Source organism: Protomyctophum parallelum (genome assembly GCF_964188405.1).
Source record: "Protomyctophum parallelum genome assembly, chromosome: 12".
NCBI lineage: Eukaryota > Metazoa > Chordata > Actinopteri > Myctophiformes > Myctophidae > Protomyctophum > Protomyctophum parallelum.
In genome coordinates this window covers 20,721,355-20,735,051 of record NC_139712.1, presented here as the reverse complement: position 1 = coordinate 20,735,051, position 13,697 = coordinate 20,721,355, and the positions used below count along the sequence as shown (strand labels likewise).

At 43.0% G+C, this 13,697-nt stretch overlaps 1 protein-coding gene across 1 annotated transcript; it reads left to right on the top strand.

Moving 5' to 3' along the window:
- Window positions 1–2,339: 2,339 nt before the first annotated feature.
- LOC310867569 (uncharacterized protein) lies at window positions 2,340–13,244 on the top strand (the record flags this gene model as incomplete). Its single annotated transcript, XM_083777684.1, has 5 exons — window positions 2,340–2,634; window positions 6,168–6,314; window positions 8,944–9,297; window positions 11,185–11,499; window positions 12,085–13,244. Exons 2-5 carry the CDS (start codon window positions 6,185–6,187, stop codon window positions 13,242–13,244), a joined length of 1,959 nt encoding a protein of 652 aa, XP_083633810.1. The 5' UTR covers window positions 2,340–2,634; window positions 6,168–6,184.
- Between the last annotated feature and the right edge of the window lie 453 nt (window positions 13,245–13,697).

Sequence of the window (13,697 nt, the reverse complement as noted above, 5' to 3'; positions counted from 1 at the left end):
CTAGTCAAAATATGGCCCTTGAGGAAAATTAATTGGGGAACCCTGATGTATATGAATACATTATGTATTTACATATGTATTATATTAAAAAAAAAAAAAGTGATTTATATTATTATTATGGTCATAAGGGAAAATAAATGGTACATAACTAAATCAATGTATCCTAAGTGATTTTTCTGTCGAACACCGTTTCAATTGTTTTGATTTAGTAAGAAATCTGAAGCAGCAATGTTGAAACTTGTTTTCTTTATTTTGCTTTTGTTTCCTTCTATGAAATAATTTACTTAAATATGAAAAAAGTTGGGCACAATAAGCTTCGGTTTCAGCCCTTTTCCTTTTTGGTCAATTGTATCATGTTAATCCTTTTGTTTGTATGTAAAACTGCTGTTATGTCATGACCGAGACAAATAAACTAACTAAAAGAGTTTCAGTCAGTTAAGTTCTCTGCATAAACCAAAGGGGGAAAAGTAAGTAAGTAGGCTACATAAATAAAAGTTGATAGACCAGCAACATTTTCATGGATACAAATACTGCTTCTGTGAACTAGTGTTATGTTGGTGTAATTACTATAAATGACCATGTAAACGATATCAAGTGTGTGCTTTTTTTGTTTTTTTACATTCCCATGGGGCACTGTTTCATGTACTTATATAGCAGTTAACCGAGGGGAAATGACATGTATGTTTTATGAATTCTGAATGAATTATGATTTTGTTTGTCTACACCAGGCCGAAAGCATGGTTGGCAGTATGTTTTGCATTCTGTCCGCCCTGTTAGAGCCTGTGCCCGGCCTTGGCCCTGGCCCGGCCTGGGCCTGTGGAGTTCAGCCCGGCCCATTATAATACTGCAGAAGCCCGGTCTGTCAGCAGCCCCTCGTGCTAATTAAAACAAACTCCTTTAATAGATGGTATTTCTCATGATGGTATTATTCATTGCGCAAAATTAATATAACGGCACGTGAGCCCAAGTCCAGCCCTGGCCTGTTCCAGGTTGTCCCCAGCTAAATGATGGAGAGTTGATAATCAAATTGACCCTTATAGCTTGAGCATGGAGTATAAGCTAGACAAATGTTTTTTTCTGACGACATTTCTGACGACATTTTTATCCCACCATTTTGCAACCCATTAATTTTACCCAGTACCAATTAACGAATGTAATCCTGGGCGCTACACTTCCTATGCCAACCTGGGGAGGGCAGCAGACTGACCTCAACCTCATGCTTCTACGCATGAGTTGTCCAAGCTGCTTAAGGACCACTTCACCACTTTTCAACCTCTTCATATAATAGGTCCTCACTAATAATCACGATAAAATGGTGCAATTTTTTCTACTCGTTCTGTGTCTCATAGGAGGGCTGTGGGCAGTTCAGAAACCGTCTTCCAGTGACATCATTGATGGGGAATACAAGCTAATAAAAACTGCAGGCTTTCTAGTCCTGAAAAGTTGCAATGCAAAAATGGAATCTAAACATTTTTGTAAAAGAATCTTGTTTAAAAAATAATCTGCCTATATGATGTCACTGGAAGACGGTTTCTAAACTGCCCACAGGCCTACTATGAGACGTAGACTGAGTAGAAAAAAGTCCTGCCATTTTATCATGATTATTAGTGAGGACCTATTATATGAAGATAGGTTGAAAAGTGGTGAAGTGGTCCTTTAAGGAACATGCAAACTCCACACAGAAAGGCCCTTTCGCCAACCCCACCTCGGGTATGGGCGGAGGAGAGAACACGCCCACAGCGTCCCCAGCCGGAAACGAACCCAGGATCCTAGCGATTGTGCCACCGTGCCCCCTAGATGGCTCTTGTCCATAGCTGCATCATGCACTTTACTGCCGTTGCATTGAGGCTATGCAACGTTCTCTTTCCTGGCTCGCATGAAACGCGGACCAACCTCTCTGTTACGAAAAGAAAAAGAACGTTTCACCTACTCACCTCGCACTCTACCCATATTGCCAACTTTGCCAAGAGAAAACGTTCATAGAGAAGATTTTTCCTTGTGAAAAATCACGAAAGATGTCCTTCCTTTGTGAAAACAAATCGCTTTCTGGCCAAAAAGTACATTTGTAAGGATTATGCAATCCAGTGAACATAATTTATCCATTTGGATAAGTGTTTTAAATGTTAATAAAATACACAAACATAAATTATTTAAATACTTAATGTATTGTTTTAATGGTCACATTAATCACTTGTTTACTCTAGACTAGAGTGTACTTTTATTCTGAAGAGCTCGGACACCGGAAGTCTTATGTGCTCGTGCTCCCTTATGCGTGTTCACCAGACACTGCATGAACTGCCAAACAAACATAGCAGAGAGACAGAGGAGAGTGAACGTGATACAGAGAATGTCTTTGTGATGATAGGCTACATGCAGTTTGCAGTACAACCCTTTGTGCAACTTGTGCCTGAGCTGATCTCGTTCCAACTTCCACGACAGTCTGCAAAGAGTGACAGACTGGATAGTTGTGAAAACGGGAGGAAATTGCACACGAATAGAACAAATTGACTCTGTTTTGTATGCTAACGCTAATGCCAGGAGCTTCAATTACATTCGAGATACTCTGGACTAGAATAGTTCCCCACTTTGGATGTGATAAAGTGTCTTTTCTACCAGAATAAGTCATCCGAGAAGGTATGTTTTAGTTTTATTGTTGACCTGAAAGAAAAGTGTTTTCAGTGTTTTGGTAGTAAAGATGCTTTTAAACTGACAATGGTAACAACTGAGGAGGTACTTAAAAGACTGTGTGCCCTACAAGGCCACTGGCCATGACAATATTCCCTCCAAATTTGGTCGCAGCTTACGTATTTCCTGTAGGCGGACTCGACGTAGCTGCGGGGTTTAAACCCTCACCAGGCGCTGGCGCATCACTTTTACTACAGTGAGTGAGTGAACGGTAGAGAGTGACTGATGTTAGTCTGCCTCAAACGTTACTCTTTTACCTGCCTTTTACTAACATCACAAAGAGGCCCAGAACATCGAGATGAACCTGTGTAGTTTATGGCTGCTCACAGTAGTGGCAACATTCACATTTTTTGTGTGACTGCCTGCCCACCATCTTATCACTGCTTGCCACTATATTTATAATTATTATTTGTAGTATTTATTTTTGCATAAATCATGTAGGCCTATACATTATTGATAAAAAAAAATCTACTTATATAAATAGGGAACATCTTATAATAGAGAATTATATTAAGAAGTATAGCTGCAAGCAATAAGCCCTTTTAGGCTTCTCAACAGTGCCACCCAGCGGTATTGCATATGTTCGTACTCCATACAGACAGACAAACCGACGAGTGGGTTATGCCTGTTCAAAGTGCCTGTTATCGCTATTAAAAAAACTGATCTTCAACTGGGATTTCAGATATTGGTGCACACTGAGTAGAACATTGTAGAACATTTCACGCAAATTGCTCAAATCCCGCCAGAAAATCAGGTTTTAGCGTTTTTCAAACTGCTCCAAATGACGGAAAATCTGAGGACGGAGCTTACTGGTCAAAGTGACACATGTATTCCACGTGAGTCAAGGCAGATGGATTTTCGGCAAACGACTCAGTTTTCATATTGACACGATTGCTATAGCACCCCCCTTTGGCCAATTGGAGTAAAACGGTTTCAGTGCTATTTGGCATGACCCTCTCACACATGGTTATATTTGACAATGTTAAATGCTGTGTATGCGGCTCTCTCCGCTTCTTTGACCCATTCCAGTGCTGCTTTCAAATCACAGCTGTATTTTTGTGCGTCCCTGCCTGGTCAGTAGTAGTGCCCACCACTGCCTGTGTTTGTACAACGGCAGTCTATGGTACAACGCAGGGAGGGAACACAACATGCGTTGTACACTTAAGACATTGTATGCTAAGCTTTGAAAATTTCTCAGGATTGCTGGTGCTAAGCGATTAACATTGGACTTTTGAACTTTTTAGGGGCCCACAGCGAGGGGCCTCTTATAGCGAAAATCACATCGCATAAATCAAAAGAAAGCCAAACATGTCCACTTCAATTTAAAAAAAAATATGATTCTACCATCTTCCATTCTGGAGATATTGACCTTTTTCTAACACCTGCTTTTGAAGGCACGCTGCTCGCTTGAAAAAACAGCAGAGATATGGAAGGTTGAAGTTGACAGACATTTCAGTTCAGTTTTTTCAGACTGACAGACCGATATAAATATGAGCACAAATACTATCCTATACATACCATACACCGAATGAAAGCCCTGAATGTCTACTTTTAGGAGGAAAACAGTACACATTGTACACATATACAGTTTGACAGTAATTGGTCATTGAATTCAGCTTGTGCCCACCAGAGATAACTAAGACTAAGACATGGACCTGAACTGCTCAATATTCACAAAATAAGGCCTATAGCGACATATACATACTATATACCGTATGAAACATAACTCTGCTTTCATAAGAAAAATACTTCTACTGTAATAATAATAAAAATCACACCCCTGTGAAGTGAGCAGTGCAATGAGTCTTCTGTTTCATACGGTATATATTATGTACATGTCGCTATAGGCCTTATTTTGTGAATAATAGTTCTTCAGGTCCATGCTTTCTCTAAAGTTCTCTCTGAAAAAGAGAATTTTATACCTGAACTGCATTCAATAGCCTACTGACAAACTGTACATGGGATCAATGTGTATTTCATTTGTTTTCCTCCTAAAATTAGACATTTAGGGCTTTCATTCAGTGTGTAGTATGTATATGATAATAATTTATTTATGTTTATATCTGCCTGTCAATCTCTGTGACTTTAAACCTTTATAACTCGCTATGATAACTTCATGAGGATGATGATTATGCGCACATATCTGATCATTGTCTCAGTAACAGGGGGGGCAACAAAATCAACTTGATCAGTGTAGGCTACCTTCCACCGATCGTTTCGTTTCAGAACGATAGTATACCGGTGAGACACGTTAGTGGTTGACATGTCTGGACATGTCTGGACATGTTAGGGCATAGAACCACAGGAGCGATAAGCGGTGAAAGGAGCTTCATCCACCCGAGAGAGAGAGGCTAATCCCGGCTGTGATTTCGACAAAATGACAGACAACTCGATGGCTTCCGCAGTTTAGGATGAGCCATGTGTATTCGTTATACATTACAAACGGGTCGATTACGTCCCAGACGCCTTCATTGCGGTCTTATCACTGCAATTATAATGAATAAAAAGTCGGTTACAATCGCACTACGGAGTAGGATATTGTTGGCTGCATTGGCTGGCGAAGGCGCTATGGCTAATGGCGATTATGGTGATCCACTGCCGTTATATCTTTTTTCCGAGAATGAGAGAGATGCAAAGCGATCGCAACTCGCAGGGGGGGGGGGGGGGGGGGTTCCACGGCCGTGATATCTCCTAGTATACGTGCTTCTTTGTCCAAACATGGGTGGTGAAGAGTGAAAACGCGACGGCGAAAAAAAGACAGTTGATCATATCTATACTGCTTCTCCTATGGCGGTCCTTCGAGAATACGTCATTCGTTTCGCGTATACCTGTCCGTGTGCGTGTTGAAATGGCGATCGACCGTTGCAGATTATTCTTGGTTTATACGGGCAGAGAGGGCTATCTTTTTCCGAGAATGAGAGAGGACGAGGCGGCGGACCGGCGGTGCAAGGCAGTTGCCGTTGGAGGCACAGCCACATTGGAATAGTGGATCATGAGTGAGTGGGGGGGGGGGGACTGAAACTGCAATGCGATCGGAGACGAAGAGGCCCCCCCTCCATTGCTGCCTCGGGAGAAACCATGTAGAAACAGGAGGGGAGGGGGAATCGAGTGTATTCACACACACTAGATTATGGGTACCTCCATTTTAGATCCCCTGACATCTGTGTTGGTCTATGCCGTGCAGGCCGCCTCCAGTACGTCGTAATGGAGGGCGCTTGCCCGCATAGACCAGACCTCTTTTCAGGAGGGGGGGGGCTTTTAACTCCCGGATCACATACCGGACCTTTCTAGAGCCGATCGGTGTTACTTTCTTTGTTGTCCGGGCGCATAGGAAGATGATGTACAGTAATCATTAAAAAAACGTATAAAACGTATAGATACGCTTTGCGCATACGGCGTTCGAGATTAATAAAGCGTATGGATACGTTTCCAGCATTTGATGTGTTAAATGTCAACGTACTTATTCTGTTTCTTCATTCCAGAGACTCCAGACTGGTCTATGGAGTCCAGCCTGCAGGTGAAGATGAGTTCTCCAGAAACAGCCAGAACCATTTCTCCAGGGCTCCCAGCAGCAGGACGGGGGAAGAGACAGAGACGATTACCCCAGCACTTCCACGAATTTGACTTGGGTGTGTGGGTTTTTACTGGGGCAGATGGATCCCCTCATGGGGGGACAGAGTGGCATTCCGACTACGTAGCTTCCACGTGCTAGGGACACGTTAGGGACACGGTTAGTAATGCAGCGAGTTTGAATGGGGGTTCGTCAGAATAGCGGCTTCGGAATGCCGGTGTGTAACTGCCTCATGGTTGGGCTGTGTAGCGTTATATTCAGTCAGTTGGCAAAAATATGCAATACACGCATGGGAGCTCTGCCTCATGAAGGCTTGTTAGCCACGGCAACATGTAGCACAAAAAAAATAATAATAATGGACGGACAGTGGTGACAACATAGCGTTCTGGCCTGACAGAGACTATGTATTATTCACAATTGTATTGATACTTGCACAGTGGTGTTGCTTGAACTTAACCGTTGGTGTATCCAATTTTAGCTGCCAATCCAATGGGTCTTAATTAACTTGTAATTGATTTTGGTGAATTGGTGCCTGTAGAAAATGTCACTGCATGAAGGTACTGAAAGACCCACCTGCCTCAGACATCACAAAAACTTTATTTTTATTTACTCTAATGACGAGAGGCTGGTCTGCATTCATGCGAGCGGCGGAAGTCGAGAGTAACATAGCTCTAAATGTAACGCATTAGAGCTATGCTATGGACCAGAGCTACGCTTGTGGTGTAAACTAAGACATGTCGGATGCTGCTCGTACAACCTTTTGCTCCTCCTCTCGCTGTATTGGGCTGTGTGCCCCTGAAGTAGTTGGCACAAATTCACAGATATTGCCTGGCTGCCTGCGGTAATGAACACCAGGGGGCGCTGAAAGTCTTAAATACTAAATAGATAAATTCTAATTATTTTGGAAAATATGTATTTTGCTTAAAGGGGGAATGTCATGCCCCTCGGGAGATAAGAACGGCTATCTTTCATGCTAATCATGATCATGACGTCAGGCAGGCAATGAGCTTTCCCCATCGACTTCTATGCGGGCTTGGTGGCAGTAGTAGCATAGCAACCCATGCTAGGTAACTGTTGCATAATCGCAATTTCGCACTCGAGTCCCATGCCCCGCACATCTAGCTCTCTGTGTCCCCCGCTGACATGCCCTCAACCACGGCTATTAAGTTCAGCCTGCTGCGGAGCCCTTTTCACAGGTTGAGTAGCAGCACTGCAGCGGGCTTAAATGCATATCCGTCTTCAAATATCTCATGTACCACAACATTGTTCAAGTGAACTGTGTGTTTATGCTTATTCATTGTAATAATCAATATCGCTATGATGATTTATCGCCGCGCCGCTCCGCATGACAGCATGTACGTAGTCTAGCCCGTCTCAGATGCCCCCTCTCACCGCCGCGGCACTGAGCCTCTTCTGGTCATGCAGTGCAGTGCTCATAGCACACACACAGCACACACAGAGGACGAATAGCCTCTCTGGTCAGTGGTCCCCGCAGTGAACTGGGCATGTGTGTACACACACACGTGTACACACACACACACACACGTGTACACACACACACACACACGCAGCTCCGCCTCCATCGACCAATCGGCACTTTTGGCCAGCTCCACCCTCAGCCCAGAGAAAGCAGGAAATTCAAAATAAAATCAAAATGGATCCACAGGACGAAATCCTTTCACCTCCTCCAGAGAGAGAGAGACCCCCCCCCATATCGGTGTCAGGTTACTTGTGCTCACGACACGATGAGCATGCAGTGCAAATGCACCGGTGTGGCATCTGATTGCCGGGAGACTACATGCTTCAACCCCGCGGAGCGGACAACGAGGGCGATAGCGATATTGATTATTACAATGAATAAACAAACAAAGTGTGTGTGTGTGTGTGTGTGTGTGTGTGTGTGTGTGTGTGTGTGTGTGTGTGTGTGTGTGTGTGTGTGTGTGTGTGTGTGTGTGTGTGTGTGTGTGTGTGTGTGTGTGCATGCCCAGTTCACTGCGGGGACCAGGCAGAGAGGCTATACGTCCCCTGCAGAGGCTCATGATCTCGGCCGCAAGACTATGCCTCAACTCGGCTCGGACAACCAGGCCGATAATTCATCTTTGATATATATATTGATTATTACAATGAATACAAACATAAACACACTATAGTTCACTTGAACAATGTTGTGGTAACTAACTACGGTATTACGGGGAAGAAAGAAAGCGAAGAGAACAGTAGTCCCGCTGCGGGGCTGAGGGCTCTCAGAGCGGGCAGACAGGGGTGTTGGTGACCGGGGCAACATGGGACTCGAGCCCGAAATTTGCGCTTGTGCTGCAGTTCCCCTAAAAAAAACCCACGCAAACCTCAATTGCATTCTAACTAAAGAGTTTTGGGCGAAAAAAAATGTTTGTTTTTTTCAATTACATTTATAGCCAATATGACGCTAAATGTACCGTCAGAAATGCTAGCCTGACCTAGTAGCCACTTGTTGCTAGCTCCGTAGCGTGACGCGAGCGCTTTCAAACTGTTTTCAGTCAGACCACGTGATGTACAGTAGCCTACCAGACATATTAATTTCGGGGCATGTAAGCGGACCTTTAAGTTTCCAGAAGCACTTTTGATAATGTCTTCATAATAGCTAATTTTGTACATACAGAAAACAGAATCCAGTGTTGATGACTATAATGTTGTTTTTCTGCTCCTAGACCTCCAAGAAGAGTTTTGTCCTAAACAGGAGAGGAACCCCAGTCTGCTTCAGGAGGAACCAGAGCCTCCAGATATTAAGCAGGAACAGGAGGAGCTACTTCAAAGACCAGAGGAGCCTGATGGGTCAATGTTGACATTACTAGCAGTGAAAAGTGAAGATGAGGATGAAGTGAAAAGTGAAGATGAGGATGAAGACATCTCTTTGCACGTTGAAGTTGAACTTGGATCTGACACTGAAGACCGTGATTATCGGGTGGAGTCCAGTGAATCTGACACTGAAGACCGTGATTATCGGGAGGAGTCCAATGAATCTGACACTGAAGACAGTGATTATCGGGAGGAGTCCAGTGGAGGTCAGTCAGTGTTAAAGGGACAAGAATAGGGATGGGTATAATTAGGATTTCTGTGAGTCCGGTACCGATTACGGTTCCCTATTTCGGTTACAAAATGGAATAAATTAAATTAAATTAGAGCCGGTCAAACTCTTATTTCACAAAAATCTTTACTTTATTTATGTTTTACGACAGGTAATGGAGTAACATCCTCTCCCTATTCAACAGTTGAGCCGTGTGTGTGTGTGTGTGTGTGTGTGTGTGTGTGTGTGTGTCTGTACATACATATAAGGCTGTCAAAGTTAACGCATTAATCGTGCGTTAACGCAAATTAATTTTAACGGCATCAATTTAATTGACGTGCGATTAGCGCAACGCTTGAAGTTTGAAAGAGCGGTTAAGAGACATGCATGCATGTTTCTGTATTCCACTGGCCAAGTAACCCCCTTGGCCCGTTTTCCAGGCTGCGGCCGGCCGGGTGCCTGCCTACCTCGTATTGGCTATGCCTTACTCAAGTTGAATTATTGTTAAACACCTGCATTACTTAAGACTACTACAAGAAAACTACACAATTAGAGGATGTAGAATAATTATTATTTTGATGATCAACATTTCAGTTATCTCTCCTACTGTATGTTATGTTAATAACATCAATACAGCATGGAAATGTGGACATATTCTTTAGTTTGGGTCTGCAAGGTCTAAATCTCATCAAATCGTGGTCTGTGGTCTCTGATTTAAGGTATATTTAGAACAGATAAAAAATATGCGATTAATTTGCGATCCATCGTGAGCTAGTTGAGTCACATACTAAGGTTCTGTGACCATCCTCTGGCAAGGATGTTTTGATGATTGATATGACCTCATGGTTGACTTGTATGGAAAAGTATCTTCATACATGATTCTAGGTCATCTAGATCAAAAGTTCATTTTTGCCTATGGCGCCGGACGCCATTTTGAATTTGGCCCTCTAGCAAAAAATGCCAGGATTTTTGCGAGGGACCTGGGGGCTAAATCTTTTATAAAGGGTCCATAGAGGTCATATCAATCATCAAAACATCCTTGCCAGAGGATGGTCACAGAACCTTAGTCTGTGACTCAACTAATAATGTGATTAATCGCGATTAAATATTGTAATCGATGGACAGCCCTAATATGCACGCACACACACACACACACACACACACACGTATACACATGCACACGCACACACAATCAAAGGCAAGCGTTTACAGCTGTTAATTATTATTTTGTGATGCACAGTTAGCGCTGGTTAACATTGGGTCTACTAATGTTACAACCTCCTCTGACATGTGGATTTTAGCCTGGTATTTCAAGATGAGAACAGCAACGCTTGGTACAAGGATAGTAGGCTATAGTCTTTGCTTCCTATACTTGAGTAGATGTATGGTCTTGTCGCGCACGTGTGTTTGTGTGTGTGTCGGGGGTGGGTGCAGACCTTTGCTCTCGGAGCAGCAGTGCTGTCGTTTCTTAGGCTACTAACGGTGTGTGACAGAGACGCGCTGCCCTACTCTATTACCATAAATGCATCTCCTTACAACAGGGGTTTTCCGTATTTTGCCGTTACTGTTAAATAAATAGCGCTCGACTGTGCACATCTGTAGGAACCGATAGGGAGTACCCGGTACCCAAGCTTGCTTGCTTGGTTTCGTACCTGCTTGGGCCCGAGGTTCAGGACCGAAACACAAACAGGAACTACATTTGTTGGGAAAACTGAGATTTGGCACAGTTACTAAATTAGGAGAACAAAGGCGAAATATGAAAAAACAAGTATTAACAGGGAAGCCTTTGTGCTCCCAAACAAGGAACTTGTTTGATGATGACTTCAAGCTTTTCAAGTTGTACCTGTACACACTATTTTTAACCTGCCTATTCACTCTCTCTCAGGTGTGAGGTCCCGGTCTTCAGAGACCCACATCTGTACACAATGTGAAAAGGATTACATTACTGCATCTAAACTGAGGCGACACCAGCGTATCCACGGAGAAAAACCATTCCAATGTAAACATTGTAATAAGAGATTCAGTGATGCAGGCAATCTGAAGAAACACCTGCGTATCCACACAGGAGAAAAACCTTTCCACTGTAAAGATTGTGACAAGAGTTTCTATTGTTCAACTGACCTAGAGAACCACCAGCGTATCCATACAGGAGAAAAACCTTTCCAATGTAAAGATTGTGACAAGAGTTTCAGCTATGCAGGTTCTCTGAAGACACACCAACGTATCCACACTGGAGAAACATCTTTCCGCTGTAAATATTGTGACAAGCGTTTCTATCGCTCAACTGACCTGGAGAGACACCAGCGTATCCACGGAGAAAAACCTTTCCAATGTAAACATTGTATTAAGAGATTCAGTGATGCAGGCAATCTGAAGAAACACCTGCGTATCCACACAGGAGAAAAACCTTTCCACTGTAAAGATTGTGACAAGAGTTTCAATTATTCAAATAACCTGAAGATACACCAGCGTTTCCACACAGGAGAAAAACCTTTCCACTGTAAATATTGTGACAAGCGTTTCTATCACTCAGCTCACTTGAAGTCACACCAGCTTATCCACACTGGTGAAAAACCTTTCCAATGTAAACATTGCAACAAGGGATTCACCCGGGCATTTACTCTGAAGAAACACCAGTGTATCCACACTAGAGAAAAACCTTTCCACTGTAAAGATTGTGACAAGAGTTTCTATTATTCAACTGACCTAGAGAAACACCAGCGTATCCATATGGGAGAAAAACCTTTCCAATGTAAAGATTGTGACAAGATTTTCAGTTATGCAGGTTCTCTGAAGACACACCAACTTATCCACACGAGAGAAAAACCTCTGTCTTCAGAGACCCACAAATGTACACAATGTGAAAAGGATTACAATACTGCATCTAAACTGAGGCGACACCAGCGTATCCACGGAGAAAAACCTTTCCAATGTAAACATTGTACTAAGAGATTCAGTGATGCAGGCAATCTGAAGAAACACCTGCGTATCCACACAGGAGAAAAACCTTTCCACTGTAAAGATTGTGACAAGAGTTTCTATTGTTCAACTGACTTGAAGTCACACCAGCGTATCCACACGGGAGAGAAACCTTTTCAATGTAAAGATTGTGACAAGAGTTTCATCTATGCAGGTTCTCTGAAGGCACACCAACTTATCCACACTGGAGAAAAATCTTTCCACTGTAAATATTGTGACAAGCGTTTCTTACGCTCAGCTCACTTGAAGTCACACCAGCTTATCCACACAGGAGAAAAACCTTTCGAATGTAAAGATTGTGACAGGAGTTTCTATTGTTCAACTGACCTGGAGAGACACCAGCGTATCCACACGGGAGAAAACCCTTTCCAATGTAAAGATTGTGACAAGAGTTTCAGTAATGCAGGTTCTCTGGGGAGACACCAACTTATCCACACTGGAGAAAAATCTTTCCACTGTAAATATTGTGACAAGCGTTTCTTACGCTCAGCTACCTTGAAGTCACACCAGCTTATCCACACTGGTGAAAAACCTTTCCAATGTAAACATTGCAACAAGGCATTCACCCGAGCAACTTCTCTGAAGAATCACCAGAGTATCCACACTGGAGAAAAACCTTTCCAGTGTGAACATTGTGGCAAGAGTTTCCGTACGTTAAACCTACTGAACATACACCAGCGTAGCCACACAGGAGAAAAACCTTTCCAGTGTAAACAATGTGACAAAAGTTTTAAATCATTAGGTTATCTGAGGGTACATCAGAGTTACCACGCTGGAGAAAGACCTTTCCACTGTACATACTGTGACAAACGTTTCAAACAGAAAAGGGAGCTGAAGACACACCAGCGTATCCACACTGGAGAAAAACCTTTCCAGTGTAAACTTTGTGACAAGAGTTTCTGTCAGTTAACTTCTCTAAAGTATCACCAGCGTTCCCACACTGGAGGAAAACCTTTTCCACTGTAAATGGTGTGATTAGAGTTTCAGTGAGTCATCTAATCCAGAGGTTCCCAACCACTGGTCCACGGACCGGTGCCATGCCGCCGGTACTTGAGTCACTTCAGTTTAATTGTACATTTTATATATTATATAATTTAGTGCCAACTACGTTATGTTTCTGGAATATTTATGTCCCCGTCCATTGATCCCCTACCCCCCAACCCCAGCCCCCCACCCGCCCCCACTGTTTAAGTTCTCTGAAAACCAAAGGGAAAAAAGTAAGTAAATGAATAGATAACGTAACTTTAAATGACATCACTGGGTGGATCAAATTAAACAGCTCTATGGTGTTAGGGAGATGATTATACCTGACGAAGAACCGGAAGGGTCGAAACGTTGTCTGTGAGAAGATATTCAGTGTGCGGACAATCCTCCTTTCTCTTCATGGATATAAATACTGCTTCTGTGAACAGAAGTTTC